Source organism: Plectropomus leopardus, chromosome 22 (genome assembly GCF_026936395.1).
Source record: "Plectropomus leopardus strain MGB_pleo_1.0 chromosome 22, ASM2693639v1, whole genome shotgun sequence".
In the NCBI taxonomy this organism is placed as follows: domain Eukaryota; kingdom Metazoa; phylum Chordata; class Actinopteri; order Perciformes; family Serranidae; genus Plectropomus; species Plectropomus leopardus.
Window position 1 is genome coordinate 13,868,022 of NC_142197.1, and position 24,757 is coordinate 13,892,778.

A 24,757-nucleotide genomic window follows, 5' to 3' on the forward strand; every position below is an offset into this window, starting at 1 on the left:
TCTACTTATACTCACTTTTACATGCTGTCGTGCATACGCCAATGATGTGTTCTTTATTATGTCAAAATATAGAAAGGTAAAACCGCTGGAGCTGTTTGTCATTTTGGTTCTTTGCACCAAAATAGGATTTAATTCAGGATTTAATTCACTGGTGGCAGACTTGTTGGACCATGCAAACTCAGCCTTCCTCTTTTCTTTCTTCAACCACCTTAGTGAAAAGGTCGGCGTTTCGATATTTGCACATCCTAAAACCTGTTGATATTCAAGTCCTTCATAATGTAGACGCATAATGACAACACAAAGAGCCAGCCGTAAACAAACGTGGCCATGTGTCCTCAACAACAATTAAAACCTCAGTGAAGACGCATATTCTGAATGTATTAAAGACCTGAATAATATAGCATTTCCCACGTCTTAAACAGAAAATGCTAAATTCCAGAAAAAAAAGCCTAATTTTAAACGGAATATGCTATTTAAATAACTCATTTCAATTTCAGAATATTGTTATGTTTGGAATAACAGGGGATATATTGGTATGCATGAAAATGTGCAGTGTTGACCTCTGCATGGCCGTGCCGCCTCTTTATAGCATGTTACAGTGACACTTAGTAGCATGAAACATGTGCAATAAATGACAGCAGTATGAAACATGCAGTTGCGCAATGCCTGAATGAAAGCTGAAAAAATTAATAGGCAAAACATAACTGCAGTCAAAGTGAACTACCTTTATTAATGTAAAATATGGGCTTCTTTAAACGAGGAATCCAGGTGCTTGATGGGTCGCTTGGCTCTGTTCCTAGCACAGTTTGTAAAGGAAGGATTAGGCTGTGTTAATTGGATAGATGGTCCAAAAAGATTAGGTGCACCGAGGAGCATTTCCTCACCCCTTCAGCCCAACATAGTCGCTGAATAATGCAGCCCTCGACTGTAAACACAAGGGCCCAGATCCAGTGTGTGAATGTGCTGACAGAGCTGTCGGCCCAGGTTGAGCTGGTAGAGATGCGTGAGCTGAACACAGTCAGGTCAGAGTTATCATCAGAGAGTTGATCCTTCTTAAACTATGATTTTAAAACACCCTCTCTAGAAAAAGGGAAATTTACCACCACATATATCGGCCTATGAATATTTTTATAATTATCATAATTAAATATGCAAATTTATGTTACAGAATTATCATTCGTTTTAAGGTCATTGCCTTGTTTTTTTTTTTTACTTTTTTTTTTAAGGCAGTTTTCTTGTACTTTTTACAATTTCTTTTTGCTAATTTTGGGGTCATTTCTTATTTTCCCCGGTTTTTGAAAGAAATCAAGCCAATTTGCTCAACTTTAACCATCTTTCATTTTACCATAGAAGACCATAAAAGTCAGTTTTCACTCACAAAACTTTGCAGATTGGAAATCCAAACCGTGCTAAACTCATTTCCACGTCTGTATTGTTGCAGGTCCTTCAAACCAGACTTTGTCCTGATTCGCCAGCACGCCTACAGCATGATCCCTGGTGAGGATTTCAGGAACCTTGTGATCGGCCTGCATTTCGGCGGCGTCCCGAGCAGCAACTCTCTCTTCTCCATCTACAACTTCTGCAGTAAACCTTGGGTGGTAAGCTGTCTTTAACGGCTTTCTTTGCTCTACTTTAACCCTCACAAAGGTGCCATGAGTCCCTCCCTCGGCGGCGGCCCCCGACTGATTTATTTGGGCTATTAAAGGGAGCTGTAACACCTGTCTCTGGAGTCAGCGGAGCCACTACCACACATTATAACTCACTCTGTACTCAGAGAAAAAAAGATACAACACTGCCTTAAAAACAGTGTGAGTGCTTGGCTCTGCATGGGTTCAAAATTGTAGTCTTGTCACTAACAGAGTAAGTTTAAAGGAGCAAAGAATGCAAGGAATTCTCTATGTTGTAGCTCATTTAGCACTACCCACATATTTTAGGTACTTATTGTACACAGCATACCGTATGTGTTTAGCCACAATTTTTCTTTTTAGTTTGATGCTCAGTGAAAACCTGTAAATTAGGTAATGGACAATTGATTACTTATAGAATGGTAATTTACTGTTTACACATCAGTCTTTTCCTTGGTTCCCAAACTTTTAAATATGTATTATATCAAAATAAATATCTTCAGGTTCTTTGCAAAATTACAGCAACATATTCTGAATATCCGAAATAAACAATAAATATAATAAAATACACTATATAGGGTTGGGCGATATGACAGTATATGTAATTTTGCACCATTCTGTATACATTCTGTACTCACACACTGAAAAAAAGTAATAGTAGAGAAACTTTTCTATACCTAGTGTAGCAGAAAAGTGTTACGTTGACGCACAGCTGGATGCAACAAGTTCAAACCCATTAACTGAAGTAGGTAAGACAGGTAAGAAGAAGTACTCATAGGTCCACCAGAAAGGAAAATTGTAAGAGAATCAGAAAATAGATTTTTTCCTGTAAGAGCAAAAGGTGTCCAGAGTTTTAACTAATGTACTGGGTCACATTTTATAAGCAGGGGCCACTACGAATAATGTGTTATGAACACAGGTGAAATTTCTGTCTAGCCTCTTATGTCCTCCGTTGCTTAAATGATGATATATGGCTGTCTTGTTCATTTCTGCTTGCAGTTTTCTCAGATGATTAAGCTCTACCACTCCCTCGGTCCTGAGAAATTTCCCCTGAATGAACAAACCTTCTATCCCAACCACATGCAAATGGTGAGTGCCTTGCAGATATTATTCTTTATTAACAAAATACAGAGAACAGATGCACACAAAAAAAGTCACCATAGACCTCTTGAGGACCGTTTTTCATTAAATCTTTATTATAAAAATATAAAACACAGAAATTAAGTCAAACATTTCTATAACCCCTACAAGGAAATCCCCCCACACACACTTCAGGAATCAGTGTTTACACACAGACTGTACACAGCTTCCTTGATTGGATTTTTTGTTTTTTAAGGTTCAAACTTGACCACGTGTTTCTGTGTTAAGCAGACAGTATATTTACACAAACATGAACCACAGAAATAGTGACACAGAAACGCCACAGCTGGAGAAAAAGCCTCATCAACACGTATAAAGACAGAAAGGACGTTTTGTACAAAAAGAAATCTCTAACATGTGTTTACCCTAGAAGGTCAGTAAATGTTTTCTTGTAACCTCTTAATAACAAAATTATCATGATTCTTTGTATGTAGCAAACTCAAACCAAAGATTCATTATTTAAGAGGAGGCTGACAGGTTTAGGACTATTCAGAAGTTCACTTAAAAAAAGCTAACTCTTTAGCAAGCTGAAAGTAATAAATGGATTGAAGGGTGTTTTGTTGAAAGTAGGCCAATTTATTAATGTCAGTGAAAATACTTTTATTGTAATTTAGATAAACTTATCAGACCAGTATTGTCCTTTTGGTGAGAATCAGATACAAACCATTGCTGATATGATCTGACTTTATCTTTAGTGTCCAGAGGCTATCTAAACACTGTTTCAAAATTAGCGGAAAACACCACATTTTGTCATTTCGGAATGGAAATGAATGAATTTAAAGAAATTTGCTCTCTTGCTGATAGATGAGAATTATGCATAAAAAGATTGACACCACTTTCATTTCAGTACACTAAATTTGAACCAGAGCTACCAGGCAATTAGCCTAGCTCGCATAAAGATAGGTATTTCCAAAGTTTACAAAAATTCAAATTTAGCAGGTCTAAATGAATAACTGACAGGTCATATCTTGTTTGTTTTAAGCGTTAAAAAGCTATCCAGTTTTAAAAAGCTGGATAGAGCGAAGCTAGTTGCTTACAGGCAACAACACTAACATTAGCCAACGGTCTCATATTTGCTTTCTTGCAGATTGATGAGAATTTCGGTACCCTTTTCATATCTGTGTGTTAAATGTGAAGCTATAGCCATGAAATGATTAGCTTAGCTTAGCATAAAGGCTGTAAACAGCCAACCAGCTGCTTAATTAGCATATAACAGTGGTATCAATCTTCTCATCGAACTCTAAAAGCAAGAAAGCAATTTAAAAAAAACCCAACCAACTTGGTGAAAACCACAGTGCATTAGCAATGCAGTGTTTTTTTAGCGTTAGTGACGAAGTGGCTGTTACTCCCTTTGAAGCAAATCTGTGTCTGTTAATGGAATGGACTGAAGGTACGGCACTGGGAAAAGAGCTAGATGGGGAACAGGTGAAGAAGAATGAATTTAGTGACAATATTGTTACTTTCATTTCTATATATATAGATATATATATATATATATATATAATGTCCATTTGAAATAGTTAAATACAAAAAGATTGAATATACATTTCAAAATATCTCATTGTCTGAAACCTCTGCTTATATTTGACTTTCATTGGATTGGTAAAGAGTACCAGTCGGGGGAACTATGATCAAGCTAACAAGCAAAAGTACCACAAGTACCATACCACTAGAGACGCTGGTCCTTCATTCTGGATGGTTGCGCAGGCTGCGATGGTTGTCACAATGTAGCTTTGACCTGTTTTTTTTTTTTTCTTCTTTTCTTTTTTTGCAGATAATACCACATAGTTAATGCGTATTCAATAAACATATAAATAAATGTATTACAGAGGTTTCAGCTGAGTTCATTTCTGTAGCTTATGTTATATACAGCAAAAAATAAAATATCACCATCTCTGCAAAAAGTGAGCCCTCCCCAATGTTGGCACTGTAACACAGACATTTTTAGCATTTCTTGACAGTGCTCAACAGAAAGGGTGTTGTTTGTGACATAACTGCAAAATGAGTTACATTGCAAACATTCAGGTAAGAAGAGATACTACCATCCATAAAGACACATGTTACAGTAAAAACTGTGAACATAATCAATGTATACTTCACTGTAAAACAATACCATTTTCCAAAAAAAAAAAAAAAAAAAAGAGGCCTGTAAGAGATCATACCTCAGATTGGCATTCGATCTGATTTGTTGATGTCTAGAACTGCAAGAGTGTAATGCTAACAAGTGCAGTTCAGGAGCAACAATGTAACATCTTTACATCTTTAATTTACATATTAATTAATGGCGGTACTTTTTTCAGTGATTGATTTTCATCTGATACTTGACTTTTAGTTTTGAGAGTCCTTGCTTTTTAAAAAATAAACTGTCTAAATGCACAAAATGACCATAATGCTAGGTTAGCAGTAGGCTAATTAACATGGTCGCTATCTATCACCAATTTCATGATACTTCTGATTGTGTACAGGTCACTGCTTTTCTTGGAGATTAGTTCAATTCAAATAGAGGATGACTGAGGTCTTATACTTCTTGTTGTTCTTCAAATATCTGTCACTTTTTAACACCACTGAACCCCAAAGAGACGGTTTGGTGCAAGGACTGTTTGATTAATGGTTTGGGAAAATGATTCAGCTCAACAGGATGATCTGCACAATAAAAAAGGTATTGTTTTCTATCAGAAGTGCTACGAAACAGGCACTGTAATGGATTTGTTCTTTTCTCTTTTTTGCCCCTTTAAAGAGGCTGTCACCCAGGCCAGTGAGCTTTAAGAGTCCTGTAATACTCTAGAAGTGATCGGGATGGGACGGAGTCAGGGAGGTGGCAGTAGATTTCCGGACAGAATGTTTTGGGGTTCAGGGGTCGGTGGCGTTGATGGTGGTTTTGTCGCGTGCGGTCATGCCCCGGTACCAGCTGCAGTAGCCTTCCTTCTGCTGGATGCAGGCGTAGTGCCGGGACTGGTAGCCGGGATAGCCGAAGTGGGACAGCATGTCCGTCCATAAGCACTCATTCTTTGAGGTCACGAAGCAGGGAAGGTAGTGGCATGGCTTAATCTACAGAGACAGAAACAAAACTAAAGATGTTGCCATGACGCTTGAAACTGTATACAGGCAACAACTTCTGTAGACTCACTGTTTTTTTCTTTTTCAGTTAAATAGTTGTCTAACTTATTTACCCACTCACTATAATAATACACCATTACAGTATATATAATATATTTTGAAAGTCATTGCCACCCTTTCTTTGCTCATTTTTTTCTTGATCTGTCTGAAATTTGATGAACTACATACCAAAACTTTAAAAATAGGTCCACTTTAAAAGAATAGTTTGCGATTTTGGGAAATGCGATTATTTGTTTAGAAGATTGACACCATTCTCATGTTTGTACACTAAATTTGAAGCTAGAGCCAGTGGGTAGTTATCTTGTGAGGGTGTCTTTTTAATAAAGCCAACAGACTTTTTTTTCCCAGGCTTACAGGCCACTGTAAGCTGTGTTAGCTTAGCATACAGATGCGACAATGGCATTAATCCATTCATCTAAATCATGCCAAGAAAGTGGATAAGTATACATGTTGCTTTAAGACGCACTGGGCTAATTTTCTTGTTGAAGCTAACTGTAATTAGCATGCATCTTCAACAACAGTGACTCTACTCTCTAGAAGTTTGTGAAAAGTCCAAAGTAAAATTAATGGTTCATTAACATATGAAAAAAATCTCAAGAGAAATAAGCTTGGAAGAAAGGAAGTGAGTATATAATTTGGCTCAGATATAAAAGCGTTAAACACGTGCTTGGTGAAACATCTAAAACATGGATCTCATTTTTACTCTACAGCTTTGTTAACTCCTGCTTTCATCCATTTACTGCAGCAGATTAGTAGATGAGGTGTAAAGCGGCAGCTCTTTAAGTGCAAACCCAGTCAGCGTATCCTAGCATTTGTACGCTTTGTGCTGTGAAATGTTAAATGAAGCAGTGGTGATTTTGTAGTTCTGCAATGATTGAATTAGGTTTTACCATGCTCCTTTCGTGCGTCACACCTCCAGGTGTTTGCACAAAACGCAGCTTTACAGATGAATATATCAGAGTGAATTGACAGGAAGATTCATATAACTCCTCAGAGAGGTGATGAACGGAAACGCTGTGCTTAGTGACGGCAAAACGGAGTCATCAGCTGCATGGAGCTGCACTTATCTGGATCTGAATGAGCCAGCAAATTCAATTAGCAAGTTAGAGGGCACGCTTCCCATTTTGGGTGTTTTTGTTATTCAAGCCTAGAGAGTGTGTCCTCCACGGTTCAGAGATGTTTGATATAACTTCCTGGTTTGAGTGGTTTTAATGTTGTGTGAAGAATAATTTTCTAACCGGTACGCCACGCTTCCTGCTTTCCAGTGCATTAAATCATCACTTGTGGAGGAATGCAGAGGACGGTGGAGTGCTGTTTAATAAGTGTGATGATGTTTACGCCTGCCTGTGCTTACTGACTCTCAAACTGAAGTCTCAGTTGATCGATGGGCTTCACTGGATGCCTCTGGGCTGCTGCCATGTACGCACTGAACACAGTTTACAGGCGCTGGCCCGCACTGGGAACAAATAGGCCTCTCTGCTAATCCACTTATACTGATAGGGGTCGATGGTGTTAGCAGATGTCCAGGACGCTGCTGTACAGTAGGACGTTTACTAGGCAGCAGCAGCTGCACAGCGGCAGGCTACATGCTTGAGTCACATAAAAACTGGGAATGAGGACTTGAGCTGGATCCAGAGCTGTTATTTAATAACTGCCAGTGATAGTAGTAAAACTTGTTTTCTCTCTATTTCTGAATATCCACAATGTTTAATAGTGGCTCATAATTCAGCCTCAATAACAACAGCCATGTAACCGTGAAGGTTGTTGAAAGTAAATGATTTTTGTAAGTGGAACAGCAGCATTAATGAGACTGAATTGGTTTGACCCTGCACATACATAGGTACTTCTGTAGCAGTAATTCCTTCCTCCTGTAATCATTAATGAGCACTCTAATAGACTTTATATAAGTAGTCAACCCTTTGCAGCAGTTTTATGATTAATTTTGGTTGTAAAATGGAGGAGCAGTTAGCTCTAGCTCCCCCTTCTCTTGTTCGTCCTCCTGCCTCCTCTTCCCTCATCTTTCTTGCCCTTTGTGGATGGAGGTTGCTGGTTTCCACTCACCCTGCAGTTGCAGCCCAGCTGGTAGCGATGGTTGATGCCTTTCTTCTGGGCCAATGAGAGGCGCTCCCACCGCTCGTTGAAGTTGCACAGCCCTGTGTAGACTTTGCCATCGTACACACGACCTGGGGAAGAAAAAGTGTGGAGAGAATTAGTTCATATGATGTAGCACAAGTTATATCTATAGACCAAATCATGTTCGTTGACAAAATCACGTACATGAAATGAAACGATAATGTAGTACATAAAAGAAGCACAACAGAAACGATTTAAGTCGATAGGTGAGACCACTGTATTCAAGTATATATCTTTAAATGTTATAGTTACAGCTGAAAATGACAACAGAAATAAACAAATTTGCTAATTTCACATATTTCTGCAATTCACATCAACTGCCAGTTTCCCAGAAATGATTGTTGTTGTTAGCAAAATGTCGCATTGACTTGGTTAATTGCTTCTTTTCTTTTCTTTTTAAACTTTTTAAAGTGCCACTTTATAATTAATTCTTAATTTTCCATTCAGTAACTGATTCCTGCTTATCAGGTAGTGTAAATAGGATTCATAGTTTTTGCAGGTACAGGTGTAGATTTGTGCCAATCCATCCAATAGTATTTATCAGCAATATTTCTATTTGGACCAAAGTGCTGAACTGATCAACTGACATTGCACCAACCAGATTTCTGGTGTATTCCAAAGCTTTAAGAAAGCTAACAGCTGTACTAGTCTCATGTCTCATTGGCAGTCACTAAATCAGAGTTGGCATCATATTGCTGGTATTTCATTTTGTCATTTATCTAATTTCCTAATACTCTGCATGTAATATAGGATAATATAAACATACCACTCAAGCAATCCAACTTGTTTACCTATGGTAAGACAATCTCACACAGTAAGCCCATATTAAACTAACACCCCTATTTCTGAATATCAGAAGGTCAGCAGACGTTCTATTTTTAGAACCGGGCTCGTTTGCGGCTTACCGACTCCTGAGACAGGTGCACCGCGACGGCCCGCGAGCGTTCAGGAACATCATGATTTGTCACCATATGTCTCCTTCACCATGTTGTCACCACACAGGAATTTGACAGCTCACAAATATGTGCTTCTCCGACCCCCCTGAACCTCCCGCTCGGTCTGCATCCCCGTACTGGGATTACTGGAGTCACTGGCAGGCTTATTACATGGTGTTGAGTGTGTGACATGCTCCTCAAATACTAATCAGTGCTGGACCACTCAAAGCTCGATCAAAGGAGAGCCAAGCCTAGTGCCTTTAAATTGCCCGTAATGCAGTCCTGATCATATGCAGAAACCTATTATAGATGCCCTGAGAGCAGCGAAAGACGTCGGTGATGTCACTCGCATCTGGACTGGGTAAACATAGCCACCGCTGCCTGGCAACCCTGGCTTGTTCACTTGCACTGTGGGATGCAGTTACAGTATTTACAGGTCGGGACTTAGCGACAGTTATATACGCCAAGCACTGCAGGGTCCAAAGTAAACTGCACCTCTGTTGGAAATAGCAACTCATAAAAGCTTCTGCTGGAAAACACCAGTCGCTTCCTGCGAGCTGTTAATTACAAGTTGTGTGAGAGAGAAAACTGCTTTCTGCTGTTTCTGGCCTGAGAAGTTGAGGGAAATGAGTGCAACATTTTTGGGCCCCCTGCTTTGCCTGCTTGCACAGTGGCAAGTAGAAAGTTATAAATAGTGGGAAAGTTTGTGTCACAGGACAAATGAAGAAGTCCTTGGGGAGGAGAGGAGTGAGGGAGTACATTAGGCCAAACAAACTCGTAATGGTGTGGGCAAAAACTCTGAAAGGTCTCTGAGAAGGAACGAGGGTCTGGTTAAAAATAGATTTTGGTTTGTGGCTTATGTTATGTCACACACTTGGTGTTAAATAGTATATTTGAATTGAAACAAAGATCTGAAATATCAGATAAATAAATAAAAGATTTTTTTTAAAATATTTGTTTAGTAGTTAGTTAGTAAAAGGTCCAGCTAGAAACACTGATGTCGGTTGAGAGGTTCTGGGGACATTTTCGTCTCCAGATATTGCTGCGGAGTGAGTGATCTTCACTTTTGCGTTACTCTTTGCAGCTGCAGATATACAGTCAGCGGCACAGAGGGAGAGAGACCGCATCATAACGTGAAGAAGTGGTGCATTTACTGCCTACAGCAAGTCAATATGACACAGTCTGTCTTTTGTTGATATGTAGTGTTGACAAAAAAACATTGCGCATTTGTGATCCATCGTAAGTGCGGTTAGCTTGTTTACTATATTGCGTGGATGCGGCTGTCACAGTGCTGAGTCACATTCAAACTTTAAGATTTTTATGGAAAACAAAAAAAAAAATGGTTGAATATTTGTATTGAACAGTCAAATCTGATCTGACTGGCATCAGTATGAGTCCAGTACAGGCCTAGCACAAACCCAATATTTAAAAATATAACTAAGCATCCCAGGCTGTTCTTTTTTGGTTTGAAAATGTCGATGTGCAACCCGTACTGTTGATGATCAACAAGGTGCAGATGTGCCTCTATGTCATCCGTGAAAAAGAAATACAGAAAGAGCTGGACAAAGCAGTGAGTAACTTACCTACATTTAAGAGTAGTCTGTGATGGAAACACATAAGAGATGTCGAGTCTGTCTGTACGGGCTACATATCGGTTCTAAGGGTACTATACCGTACTAAATGTGGCTTTAGAGATTCATTTTTCACTCTGGCAACACGTTGTAAAATATTTAAAACTTAAGATGCACTTTTTGAACTTTGCCTGGAGCTGTCACCTATATCCATCTCATGGACAGTAGTAGGCACATCTCTAGGCTCTCGGGTTATTTAGTATAGTGGCTCCATATAATTGGGGGGTTTGCAAAAGACAGATTGAAAAAACAAAGGTGAAAAAAAAGCAGAATAGGTTAAGATATGACCGTTGTCAGCCAGTCAGCCTACCTGTGATCAGGTACTGGTACTTGTTAATGTCAAACTTCACGCCGCACAAACTCTCTGAGGCATCTGTGTAAATGTGTTGCACGTGCTGGACTTTGTCGAATCCTTTGTACATCTGCAAGAGACAAGAAATAACATTAGGGTCCAAACCTGAACAGAAAGTATAATGTTGTACCGTTCACCTTGGCACAGAAGTACACCCCTGACTCCACGTCTTCACATAAATAATCAGGAATGAAAACAGTACGCCAGCTTTATCAGATGACATTCCTTAAGGAATGCCTCTCGGGGTAAGGAGTATTAGGCTCTGCCCTTAACTAAATCATAGATAACATGATTACGCAGTGTAATGTCCTTCGACTTTGATGCTGTTTTGGCAAGGGCACTGCTAAACCGTGGACCTCAGCTCCTTCTATTCATCCTGGGTATGCAGAGCCAACAGTCAGTGTTTGCCCTGAGAACTGTTGTGTTTTCTTCAGTGTAATTTATTTGTCTGGGAACAACAGGAAATCCCTGTTTAGACGCGTCGCTCCCAGAAAAGCAGAACAAACTGTGATTTAAGCCTGAAACTGTGGAGGTTTGGGAAAGCCAAAGGCATTTGTCTCATAGGATTTGTCGAAATTTGGAAGGAATCGCATTCTATTAAAGCCCACAAGGAAAACCACTGTTTGCAGTATAAACCAGCAGACTGTAATACAAATAAATAACCCAAGAGGTGCAAAGGTCAGATTTAATTCCTGAGGATAATCCTTACAGTGATGATTGGTGTGCTTCACCAACAAGAGGCCACTTAATGCTTTTGTACAAACTGGGATTGTACTGATGCAGTGCATGACTGTGTTGAAATGTTTACACTTGGAGCAAGGAGTTTGGTTGAGCTGTAATGCCTGTAAGCCCGCTAATCCTCCAGCCTGGCTCCTGTCAGAGCAGCAGGCCGATGTCAGCATCTGTCAGAAATATGCAGCGTTATGTAAGAATATAGAGGAAGTGAAGAGCGGGCTTTCAGGCTAAGCATCCTGAACTGCTTTTCAGCTATCACACAGCGGTTGAGGGGGCGGAGAGACAGCCTTGTAACGACAGAGATCCTGCCATATCCAGTGTATGGCATTTTTGTGCCTGTGCTTTTAAATAGGAGATCAAAGAGTATTCTTAAATGAAAGAAAAACAGGTTTGTTTTTCATGTTATTAACACTTTCATTGCAATGGCCTTGGGGTGAAAATCAGAACCAAGGGTTATATACATAGCAAAGAAAGTTATGTGGGTTCATTGAGCATTATTTGTCCAACTCTATCTGACACTTCTGATATATGTTCACTTACTATAAGATAGATCATCTATTAAAGGTTCTGTCAGCAGAATTCAGAGTAACAATATAGCAACAAACGTGTTGTAATGCAAGTTTCTTTCTGGTTTGTTGTGGTAAGCCAGTCCGGCTGCACATGCATGTTATTGCATGTGTAAATCTTACTGGCTAGCTCATCCCCACCACTTTGTACTGCTGAAGCTGATATCGTCACAGCAGCGGCACAGGAGCGTAACACCCACCCTCTGGTTCAGTCCTTATAAACAGCTCTGCCAGCACTGTTGCCATTGTTTAGAACTGTTTATTAAGTTTTCTAGCCGTCAGCTCCGAAACCTTCTTGTTTCGAACTGTGTCCAGACAACTCGTATGCTTTGAATTTTGTATAGAGCCCCCTTAGCATTCGGCTATTTAGAGAAGCATGTTTATTCCTCCCTTCTTTGTATTACACCAAAAAGAATAGTTCAAGGTTTTTGGGAAATATTTACACTTACTCACTTTGAGTTTGCCTAGCTTTGTCCAAAGTTAAAAAAAAAACACACCTACTTGTTTATTCTATACACAAACAGAAATGTACTGTCTACAAGTTGTGTTTTTTCGAATAAAATGTGAAACCACTAAGCTAAAAGGGTGTTGTTTGTAGTTAGCTCAGCTGAAGCTTATCATAGAAACTGAAAGCAGGGAGAAACATCGAGCTAGACTTCGCCTATTAATTATCTTATTTGTACATGTCTGCTTAAGAGCTTGAGACATGGTGGTAGGATTTTCATAAACAAGCTAATCATCAGTAATAGAGCTGACAAAACTAAGAGTGTTAACTGGGGGGAACCAGAGGGTGGGCGCTATGCTTCTACAACAGAGCTGTGCTTATATCAGCAATAACCTCTGTATAAACACCATATGAGCTCCATGCAGAGTGGCAGCGATGAGCTAGTGAATGTGAGCCAGTGAATATACATACATGCTCTGACATGCACACGCCATCGGACAAGCTTACCGCAACAAACTACAGAGAAGCTCAGATTGCAACACACATAGAGGTAACATGACTTCATTCTCTGCTCAGGAGGCCATTACTCCACTTTATCTTTACACTGCAAATAGTGTTTTTCTGTTATATTAATGCTCTGAATGTCGCATACAGAATATTGATGCCCTCACCTTCATCTGCTTGACCGTGTAGCGCATCGTTCCAAAAGGTCCATCCCTCAGAAGCTTCTTGCCCACGACTTTAGCGCGAATCACTGTGAAGAAAGGGAGAGACAGGCCAATGACTTTGAAATCATCTGAAAAACTGTAACATTCCTTAAACACATGAGCTTCCCTGTCCAATCCATCAAACAATACTCTGTCTTGGCCAGTAGGAGGCATTTGCAAACCCATTATGAATACCATTTTACCACTGGTTGGCACCAACAGTTAATCTGTTTATCCGATTTTCTGCATTGTTGCTGTTTGCCAAGGAAGGCCAATGGGAAAAAAAACTAGAGGGACTTTTGATACAGAAACTGCAGGAAAAGAGGCCTTATCCAAGGCTTCATTCTCGCTACTGGTGTTATTGGATGACTGCTGGTATATGAATGTTGAACTAGTAGCAATCACGGGAAACTTTTTGAACTTTGATTTTGTAATTGGGTTAGTCTCGCTGGTTAAAAACACCAGTCATACGAGGGAAAAGTGGTGCACTGTGTGTCTCCTCTGTTTCCTTCTATATTGGGATTGGGGCTTAAAAAAGATCTTATCTGTGTGCAGGACCCTCATGTGTACGTCTGTGAGGTGAAAACGCTCAGTGGTGACTTTGATTTGTTTGCTTTTGCTCGTGTTGGAGTAAGGGGGCTTATTGTGGAAGGCCTGGGAGCTGGGAGTGCAGAAATGAGTGATAATTTGAGCCGGTGAATAGAGTCTAACCAGAGCTGTGGGCCCTGCATAAGCAGTCAATCCTCTGTGAAGTTCACCTGCTGCCCACAGCCGACCGGCCGCAGACACAACTAACACAGGCCATGTTTGTTATCTTCTCCCGGTGGAATTTCCTTAACACATTCTTTGGGGGCTCACATTCCCCAGAAAGGGAAAAAATGAGAAGCCTTTCATTTCTTTTTCTTTCTCTTTTCTTTTTCTTTTTCTGAGGAGAGAAATGAGGCATGTGGCATGTTCTGTTTGGTCTGTATTTGTCTAGCTGTCCTACTTCCAGGCCAATGGGAATAGGCATAAAAATGAAACTCAAACAGGAAGCAGTTACAGCATGGCCACCCAAAAGTGGCGACCACAAACTTATTATGAACATGAAGACCCCAGTTTGAACCAAGGGTTTTTTTAAACAACCTCAAAAACTTTATTTTGAGCTTGTATGGACAAATCAAAGGAATGTGGCTGTCCGGCAGCTCACTGATAGAAGTAGTGTCCTGCATTCGGTTAATTTTAATTTAATTTGGCAAATTTGAATTTGAGGTGTGTTTATAGCAAAAGGACAAGCAGGGGTCAGTTGAGGTCTGATAATCAGATGAGATGGTACTTTGAGCTAAATGTTAATGTGAGCATGTTAACATACTTAAAATGGCAATGCTATAGCAGGCTGATGTTTAGCAGGCAATCTTTACTCTGGTCACCATGGTAGTTTAGGGTATTAGCACAAAACTCAGCTTAGGCTGAGTATTGAGCAGAGTGAAATTTTGACCTGATGCTGGCGCTAGATTAAAGTAACCACAATTTATTTTCATGAGACCACGAATGTCTTTATAAAATATGGCAGTCCATCAAATAGTTGTTGATATATAAACCCAATCGGCAGAAAAAATGTTGGCATTGGTGGTGAGTTGAGATATTTTAGGCTTAAAATGGCAAAAGGTGCTTTACAATATACACTATACATTAAAAATTCAGTGCTACAAAACTGTAAAATGGAAAAATCAAACTGCATGTGAGGCAGCACGGTCTGTTCAGCAGAGCATATAGCTGATTGTTCACCTGTTGGCATTGTGTTAGCACTCACTGACTCCCCCCCACCTGCCCTCCGCTGTCTGACCTTTCACAATAACTCGCTGCAGAACATTTGATCCATTAATCTGTCAACTCTTTTAATATGAACCAACAGCGCTACTGCCTGATGGAGCTCTGCTAAATGTACCCAAATGCAGTTTGACAGACGTTTGCCGCTGCAATTAAGGAATTGCAGCAAGGAAGCGGTGCACAATTACAGAGGAATGTGCAGATATAACAGGGCACTTTTGCCTCTGTCAAACACACTGCTGCCGTTATTTTCAAGTGTCACCCCAAAACCTAGTTACCTCCTCTGCTCTGACCTCAAAACCAACCCTCAGGAGAAAAAAAGTGTTCACTTTTAAGGGCCACAGGTCAGCTGATTTTACCCAAGTACATCCATATAGGTCCCCTCTTGTTGGACGGCAGCCACTAATTGGCCAGTGATGGTGCCATCACCCAGAGGAATGTGTGAAGGGCCTCAGCTGCTCCACAGACAGAGGATTTGTGTCATTCCCCTGCAGTGACCCCTTCACCTCCTCTCAATTCAACAGTTATATTTACATACAACCACAGGGCTGCCTTCTCACGTCAACGAGTTTATTTAACCCAGTTCCATAATGTGATCTCACATCACCTTGTTTCAACTTGAAACTATAGACACACTGTGAAGATAAAAGTTTCTACTTTTAAACTCTTATTTTTACGCACCATAAACTATATGTACATAAGTCAGTTAACAGTACCTCATAAGGATATAATCTTACTTTTTACACTGGTGCCGTTTTTTCCAATTAGTCTTTTTTTTTTTCATACCCATACCTCGACGTTTACGTTTCTGGAAGTATAAGCCAAAGCAGAAAGCAGGAAATGGCAGACAGTCCTTTAGCTACTTGAATAGCAACTTGAATTCAACCAGCCCAGTGTAAACTCCCCAAAGGATAGGCAAACTTTCTGTTGCTGCCTTTACACAGATGAGACCCATCCCACTTTGAGCCTTGGTGTTAATTGTTTTAGGAAATACTGTGTCTCTACAGTCAGAAATGTATGATACAACTTTTTTTTCCTATGGTCTAGTACAACAGTCACAATTAAATGTAGCACTGAATTGCAATATTTTAAAATCCTAATATTTATCAAATTAGGAGATAAGCATATAGTCCCAGCCATATTTTATACTAGTAATGGTTAATATGGTGGTTTCTGTGCCTGAACTTATTCAGATACTCTGAATGTTAGAATTAAACCAAAAGTTAAATACTTCCTTTTATTCGTGTAATAAAGATATTTAAGGTTAGTAATCCAGTAGTTAATATAGTTGAAATATCTTATCAGCTTCTCTATACTTTAATGTAAGAGTCTCTTCTCCTTACTTTTCTAAACACGAGGAATTACAGGCCAGTGCTGTGACGCACCAATATTCATCTTCTGCAGAGGATCTGACATACATTTTCAAGAGTGGGAGGCTTTTCGTGATAAGAGAGGTAACAAGGGTCTGAGAAAAAAAGAAGAAGTGAATCCATTTCTCACTCAGTATCTCTTGCCTAAAGCAGGGGATTACACAAGCGTGTATGCAAATGCTAAATCTTAAGGTGAGCATGTAATTTAGTTAAACATTTATTTCAGCCTACGTACAATGTGGCAAACTGCAGGCATGACAAGAAGGTTAGGTTACTCATTCTGGTGTGTGTGAGAGAGAGAGAGAGGGAGAGAAAGAAAGCGAGGCACAGGGCGGGTGACAGTGATTTTAGTATGCAGAAAGTGGTCCAAGTTTGAGGAGGCGAGTGGGAGGAAGAGGAATTCTCAAGACGACACACTACCACGCTCAAAAATAAACACTGAAACTGAATCCACTGAAACGCTGGAGCATAAAGCCTGCAACGTGTGCTCAGTGGTTGGCAAATAGAAAGGCACCCTATGAACTATGACTTTTTATCGCTACCTCTTATACCTGATGACTGCTAGTTTTCAACAATGTGATAAATATTTCTTTTGGATTAAACTATGGGAATCCTGTGGCAGCTAGTCATTTAAATCTAATTGTGACACTAGCTGACCTCAAAAATAATAGCAGTCCAAACTGGTGTCTTAAAGCTGGAGTAGGCAGTTTAATTTTGGCGTCATTTGGCAAAAATCCCATAATAAACTTAGCGTTTTGTAATTCAAGTGGTCTGAGAGAACACTAGACTTCTGCACCTGTGCTTGGCTCTGTTTCGGGCTTTAGAATATCTAGCTTGTGACAGGAGACTTTGGCCAATCACAAGTTATTTTTTAAAAGAGAGCAGCTGTCAATCATGCTTGTGAATTGCATCCTCCCTATCTCCACGAGTGAGTATCATTGAGTGCACTGGAAAATAGTCACAGCCAACACCTGAAGTCTTGTCATTTGGCCTGCTGTTATCCGGGCATGGTTGCTACCTTGGTGCCTATTTTTCATATCTCTCTCTTTTTATCTTTGCACTCATTTGCTGTGTCTCTTTCTCTTGTCTGCCTCTCACCTTTTCCTTTTGGACTTGCTGGTGAGATGTTTAAATGTCAGTGATGCTAAATGAGTTTGCTCTCTTTTTGGATCTTTCTGCTCTTGCTTGTAAAAGTCATTTTTTGACAGTTACAGGCCACCATGGATAGAGGTGGTGACAAATAATATGTTACAATTGTTGCAAGGTCAGTAAAGGACAAATTGCTCAATGTTCCCTCTACAAAAAGTATAACTGGAGGAGAATAAATCATTGTTTTGTGGTGCAACACTCACTGTATTATGAGTGTGTGCTGGGCCGATGTCCATCGCCCCTGTGCAGGCCTCCTGTTTAAAACAGTGGACTTCTGAGCGGCTGTATGGACACCAGAGAAGGGAGGGGCACACTGGACATTTGATACCCCTGGCTCATGGGACGAACATCCCAAGCTTGTGTGGAATCCAGAACCTCTGACATCTCATCGTATTTTAGATCACTTTGGGGAAAACTACGGATATCTGATCCAGGCTTACATAATGCAACTCATAACAGGAGTCCTGGCTTTGCTCAGGTTATCTCTGTCACCTGTTGACCTGCATGATGAGGACAGAGGGAGTAGTGATTTAACTACTCATTAGTAGTGGGAGGAGGAAGTTGTATTGGTACCAGGAGAGCACCGTCACAAAGCCCCAGGCCATGCATCACTCTAAACATGCTACGCAGCACAAAGCTGCTCTATGCTGCACAAAATACCCAAAGCAGGGCGGGATCCGTTTCCCTCAATGGCCTGATCCTCAACCCCAAACCGAGCATAAACACATATCACGCTAATCCTCAGCAACTGACCTGGTTCGCCATGCAAGCATGTAAAGGTTTGCTCTGTCACCCCGGTGCTTGGGAACTAGCGTCCTTACGGAGTGATATTAAATCTCAGGGTCAGAGTTTACTGCGGGCCTCTAATCTTGCTTTCAGAGGGTTTTGGAAAAACAAGCGCTGCTCATTTCGCCTTGTGAAAGGGGTGCTTTAAACCAGCTGCCTAATAGCAGCCAACTAGGTCTCTGCACAAGAAAGCAGCCAGCAGTCATTGCCTGGTGCCTAGGTATGTTAGCTGGGAAAACTGACAAAACGCATTGTTGTAAAGTTCCCTGAATATACAAAACGACTCAAATGGTAGCCAAGAAAAGACTTCAAGAGCATTCCAGGTCCATTTAATCAAAAATGAAGGAAAAGAGCCCTTGGAGCACCTTCATGTGCTGAAATATTTCAGTATGTCAAATATGTCAAATAAAGAGAGACAGACTCCAATAACCCAATTTCCAACCCTTTAACCTAATTGTGATTCATCCAGTGGATTGCCTGCGGGTGATTATGGGTAGAGGCCAAGAAAACAAGAGCTTTGAACTCAACTACAGGCCTTAATTTGGGAAGATTCGGGCCTGTCGCCTTTGATGTTGTTGGTGAGAATTACAGGGTTTCTCCCTCACCGCATTAGCATTTCAACCTCATACTATTTGTTTTCCACATCTCTGTGTTTAAACGGGGACTGGTGACGCAAGCAGAAGTACAGGTTTTAGCTTTAGGCGATAGAAGTAGATGTTAAATTCAAAATAAATCAAAATTGGAGGATCACATTGTATTTGTTTATACATTATGCTGACATTATGCTAACAGTGCTAACATTATACCTTTGAACTGATACTTTGCTTCAACATAAGCCTGGATGTATATTTTGAGCCATACATGGAAAAAATGACAATAGAAGCCAAGGTGGATCACTTAAAGCCATTCAGGCACGGTCTGGACCTTGTTCTTTCCAATTAAGGAAATGCAGGAAAAAGTAAATCTGACCCAGATTAAGGAATATTACAAGCTGTGACCTCTGCATCCAAATGGTGTTTCAGAAGTGTTTCTCTCCGAGGAACTAGGTGCAAGAGGGCGCTGCAAGCATTCAAAGCACACCTCGGGCAAAGCCGGGACCTTGGAAATGGGATTTGCGGGGCTCACAACTGATCACTGCGCCCATTGAAGTCAGTCCCAGATTCTGCACTCAGTGGGTGCCAACACCATGAGCTATCTGGAGATCTGAAGGACTGTGAAAGGCATTGCATGAGTGTTTGTGGAGGCGGCATTTTCACTCGCTCCAACCGGGTCACTTGGCTGAAGACGCTCCTGCAAACCAGGGTTACCAAAGAGCAAAAGACATAGAGTGAACGTTTTGGGTCTAAAAGATACAATCGGGATTGTTTTATAAAGGATAGGTCCTCCAAAGGCTACTAGGCTAAACCTGCACCTCTTTCCCTTTAAGACTACTGAGGATTCACCAAAGCATCATTGTGAGTTCCCGCCCACGTCAGTACTAAAAGAAGTGACTTACGCCTACATAAAATACACTGCTTGTTTCCTCTGAATTTGGGCAAAGAAGCCTGATTTTCTTGGCTGCATGTGGAGGAACCGTTGGAGGAGGAAAGCCTTGTAGTGCGGTGATGATTTACAGTTTTGATTAACTAGGACACGGCTAATGAAACAGCATTTTAAAGGCATGTTATGTCTTTAATGTGATGTATTTCTTATTGCTGTGGTATAAACCAATACAAGATCAGTTAAGTGGGGTGAGGTATATTTTATATATTTTTGTGGTTATTAAGGATTTATATCTTCATCTATTAATACAATATGAGGTCATAATTAAAGGAGTAGTTTAATAGTTTGGGGAAATGGTTATTTTTTCTTGCCATGATCATATGTTGATTTTGAAGTTACAGCCAGTTAGCTTAGCTAAGCATAATGACTTGAAACAAAAGGAAACAGCTAGCCTGGCTCTGCCGCAAAGTTAAAAAAAAAAAAAAAAATCCAGCACCTCCAAAGCTCATCGGTTGTCATGTTATATCTCATCTGTTTAATTTGTACTAAAACTAAAGTGTAAAAGCTAGATTATTTTAGCCTAGTTTAGCTCGAACTTAATTTTTACTTTACAGATATGATAGTGGTATTAATTCACTCTAACCAGCGAAAGCAAATAAGTATATTTTCTGATGTTTCGTTGTATACTAACTAACTTTAATATTGTGAGGTGGAGTGGATGGTGGTTGGCGTTGCACCTCGGTGAGTCACTTGCCAAGCTGCAGATCACTGTTTAAGACCAACAAACAACAAAACCGGTTGTTTTTCACATCACAGCATTTCCAGCAGCTTTTAGCCATTAAATATGGGTGGTTTTAGTGAGCCATAGCTGTGTTTCCACTTGGGATAGTGCCACAAAAATCTTCTTTTACAGAGACATTGCTGCATTTCCAGATCTTTTCCTAACCATTATCAAGTGTTTTTTGTGCGTTGCTGAAATGTAAAGTTATCCACAAAATATCCGCTGCATAATAATATACAAATGTTAAGTATTGTATCCGTGGTTTGCAGAAATGTACAATGCCAACATTTATTCTGGCGATTTAGTTTATCTTTTAGAGGATGCAAAAGTACCTCAGTGGATAATGAATGAAATTTCAGAATAAAATAAAATATATTTTTTTTATGTATTATGTAGGTCTATCTAACATAAAAAGTCTATTTCCTTTCCCTGTGATATTGATTCCCAGTCGAACATTCTTACCTCTACTGGTGACTAATAGTAAGTGCAGCATCATGAAAAGTGACATCTGAGTGTGTGTGTGTGTGTGTGTGTGTGTGTGTGTGTGTGTGTGTGTGTGTGTGTGTTGGGGCGTTGCTGCAGAAACTAGGACTTCCCTTTTAGCGTGTTAACACTAGGTGAACACATTGGGCTACACACATAGCTGCAGTGTCTCTGTGTCTGTGTGAGTGTGCGCGCGTGTGTTTGCTCAGTTTAGACTGAGAGATTATTGTTTGATTATGTGTCAGGGTTGTAGAGAGCCACATGACGATTTCACAGTTTTGGGTCAAATGATATTGAGGCAAAATATCAGCTGCTCTGAAAAACACTGCCAGAATTTGCCTTTGCAAATGTGTGGCTTTAAGTGACAGGTTGTAAGTCGATAAAAGTACGTCTCCACTAGCAATCTGCTATTCTCCTGTCCCATCTGACACTTTTCACCCTCCAAAACGACCCCAAAGCACCCTCATACTACAGGGCAGAGCAAATAATCCCAGAGTCTTTACCAATGTTATCTAAAAACAGAGGTCAGGTTGAACTGGTGCTCCAGGCTAAGCCACATCCCAAGTTCAAATTATTCAAGGGAGTCAGAGAAAGCATAACCAGGCAGTAAAACAAGCAATGCAAACCCCCCTCGTCTACTGTTTGTGTACCAGAGGCCGGGCATATCTGAGTTACAACCGCCTGACAGAGAAATACCACAGTGTGTGGATAAATAAGCAGGATTGGAAACATCTAAGCTGACCATGGATCCTTTCATCAACTGGTGTTAATTCACACCACTCATACTTAACAATTGAGCCAAAAAAACATGCAAAAAGATGTGATAAAATCACAACTTAATCACTGTGGGAGATGAAATGTTAGGGAAGCCCCGACTTAGTGTAACAGCCATTACTTTAGGAAGCTGATGTCCTTTGCTGACCAAAAACCACATATTTCTGTCAAAAAATGCAATATATTTCAATGAAATCGTAAAAAAACACTTAGTTGTGCTGAGGAGAGTCAAAAAGTAGTGAATGAAAAATGTTTATCTAAACGGCAGCTTAAGTTAACTGTTCACAGAAGAGAAATTTAGCTGACGCGCATCCGCTGAACTGATCGCAGATCAGTCATTTCTCCTGTACTGACTGACAGCTCAACATCTGCTCTCAGTGTCGGAGTTGACATGAAAAGAAAGGCTGGTTTACAGCAGTAAATAGGGCGATATAATCCGTTACTTACCTATGTCGGAGTTGCAGAAGGCGTCTTGCGGGTGCGTCAGAGCGCACGAGCAGCCCTCCGTCAGCTGGTTAACCTGCAGGCTGCTGAAGACAAACAGCAGGCTGATCAGGTGCTGGTACACTGACTGCATTTCTCCAAACTTTTTTTTCCCACTCCTCTGCTGCTGCTGGATTTAAAGTGTATGGAGTCCGGCCGGATCCTCTGTTAGTAGCAGTCTGTGTGTAATGTCCAAGTCTCTCTGCACTGCTTGTTGTTGCTTCTCGCCTCGCTTGAGCGTTTCCCCCTGACTCCCGGAGAGGCGCACAGCCTTACATATAGCGCGCCGGAGAGCCGTTCACGCCCCTTTCCACCTCTGCAGCTCGCGGGCGGGGCGGCCAATCAGCGGCCGGTGATGCCATTAGGAATTACAGACACCAGACACGATGACATACTGGAACTTTACTCCGCTTCGTCTTATTTTCCCAGACTGTCCAAAAAAAAAAAGGTACAGATACACTATGTTTCAAAAACAGAAATATAAATAAATAGGTTTGAGAATAGTTTTGAGATGGTTATGGCTACAACAACCCTAAAAGATGTACTGAAAAATAGAAATAAAGTTGGCTGAAAACAGTAATACATATATTTATATATGTATGCAGTGCTAAGAAAACAGGATTTTTACTTATGTCATATAAACAGCGTAAACCTAAAATGGCTTATTAGAACCATTATAAGTGATTGTATGGTATGATGACGTTGATCCATTAAAGTTAAGTTTTTTTCATGTAAAATAGTGACTTCAATCACAGAAAATGTGTTTTTCTTATTAATTAATGACATAATAATCTCAGACAATATCAGGGTTTTAATCTCTTAAATTCAGTTGTTTTTTTTTTTCTTTACCTCCCAGCCTCCATGTGATTATTCTTAACTATGGACATAATACACCTTTTGTATGAACTTAAAAATACATAGATAAAGATTACATTTTATATTGAAGCGATGAATGTAAAAAATAGGTTACACACAGTTTCACATGACCGGCAAGAAGTTTTTGTAAAATTGACCTTTATCTTAGATATCTCAATTGAGGACTTACAGCCAATAAGTAGGCTTTTTTAAAAAAGAAAAAATTAGTGACTTAAATAATTAATCGATAATCAAACTAGTTATGAGGCAGTAAAGGAGGTGATCTGGTGAGGGATGTCCATCCAAGGAGGTTGTGAGTAAAACGGCTATAGGAAAATGTCTCAAGGGAAGGAAATAATGTGTCCGATTAATTCTGCATTACTGGATTTTATAACACCTGATTAATATTACTAATTATACCTAATTGATATTACTGTTTTATAACATTTTCACAATATTGTGTAGAAGGTATGTTGAAACTTTTCAAAATTTAACAATGCACTGGTTAAAGTGGTTATGTTTAGGCACAAAAATCACTTGGTAATTGTTAGGATAAGATCATGTTTTGGCTTAAATATGACTTGGGTTGGTGGGCACAATCCCATCCGGAAAAGCAGCGATGTGTCTGTAAAAAACAACTTCTTTTCATGGCAGTATTCCCACTGATGGGTCTCTACAAGACACCCACGTTTGGAGCCTAAAACTCTGATGGACACACAGCAATGACTCGCTTAAACACAACTGGTTTTGTTGTTGCTTGTCTGCAGCTTGGCAGCTGTCTCGCCTACACGCCATCAACCATTTCCTCCACCTCCAAATGACAAAGTCAGCTTATAGATTACATCACTTTAGAAACATTGATATGATAGTATGAAACATGCAAATCTAATGTATTTGTGGTTTGCAGAAACATATAATGCCAATACCTTCTCCTGGTGACTGGGCTGGTTAAGGTAAAAGTTTCTCTGAATACATTTTTAATGGTAAAAATGGTAAAGGGGTACTTTAAAGAATCACATAGCCACTCTTGAGTGTGCAGCTATGCCAGGTCCATAGACAAAGGCTCTTTTTGGTTGGTCCAGACTCAGAAATTTGACATTTAGCCAGTAGCAAAAGTGCAGCTTTAACAATTTCCAGCAACTGTAACAACTGTGACTGTTTTAGAAAGGAGCTGTCGTTACCTAAAGTGTTTTCATCTAGTATCTTACAGTTCAGGCCACTGAGGGAGGCAAGTGAGAAGGCAATGGAGAAGTCTTTTGGAAAAAGACAGTTTATAGCTGAATGAATCACCTTTGCACTAGTCTACTCTCATTAGAAACTTACTCTGTAGGGGAACAGAAAGGCTAATCTTGTACACTTAGGTGTGAGGGACTCTAAAGGAGTACCAGGATGTCACTGG

The 24,757-nt window shown here is 40.1% G+C and overlaps 2 protein-coding genes across 2 annotated transcripts in view; one reads left to right on the forward strand and one right to left on the reverse strand.

Moving 5' to 3' along the window:
• The window catches only part of syn3 (synapsin III), a 128,919-nt gene that overhangs the window by 61,153 nt on the left and 43,009 nt on the right, over positions 1-24,757 (forward strand). Inside the window, exons 5-6 of the mRNA XM_042511037.2 lie at positions 1,442-1,598; positions 2,625-2,714. Of these exons, the coding sequence (XP_042366971.1) occupies positions 1,442-1,598; positions 2,625-2,714 (247 nt within the window). The remainder of the gene's footprint in view (positions 1-1,441; positions 1,599-2,624; positions 2,715-24,757) is intronic.
• Positions 2,799-22,760, reverse strand: LOC121961160 (metalloproteinase inhibitor 3). Its single transcript, XM_042511038.2, has 5 exons — positions 22,468-22,760; positions 13,351-13,433; positions 10,892-11,003; positions 7,944-8,065; positions 2,799-5,813 (listed from the first exon to the last, which is right to left on the reverse strand). Exons 1-5 carry the CDS (start codon positions 22,595-22,597, stop codon positions 5,616-5,618), a joined length of 645 nt encoding a protein of 214 aa, XP_042366972.1. The 5' UTR covers positions 22,598-22,760; the 3' UTR covers positions 2,799-5,615.

Coding starts and splice junctions, on each gene's coding strand:
- LOC121961160 (XM_042511038.2), bottom strand. CDS start 22,597: ATGCAGTCAGTGTACCAGCACCTGATCAGCCTGCTGTTTGTCTTCAGC. Junction 11,004..13,350: donor ACACGGTCAAGCAGATGAAG/GTGAGGGCATCA, acceptor TGTCTCTTGCAG/ATGTACAAAGGATTCGACAA. Junction 8,066..10,891: donor GTACCAGTACCTGATCACAG/GTAGGCTGACTG, acceptor TTTCTTCCCCAG/GTCGTGTGTACGATGGCAAA.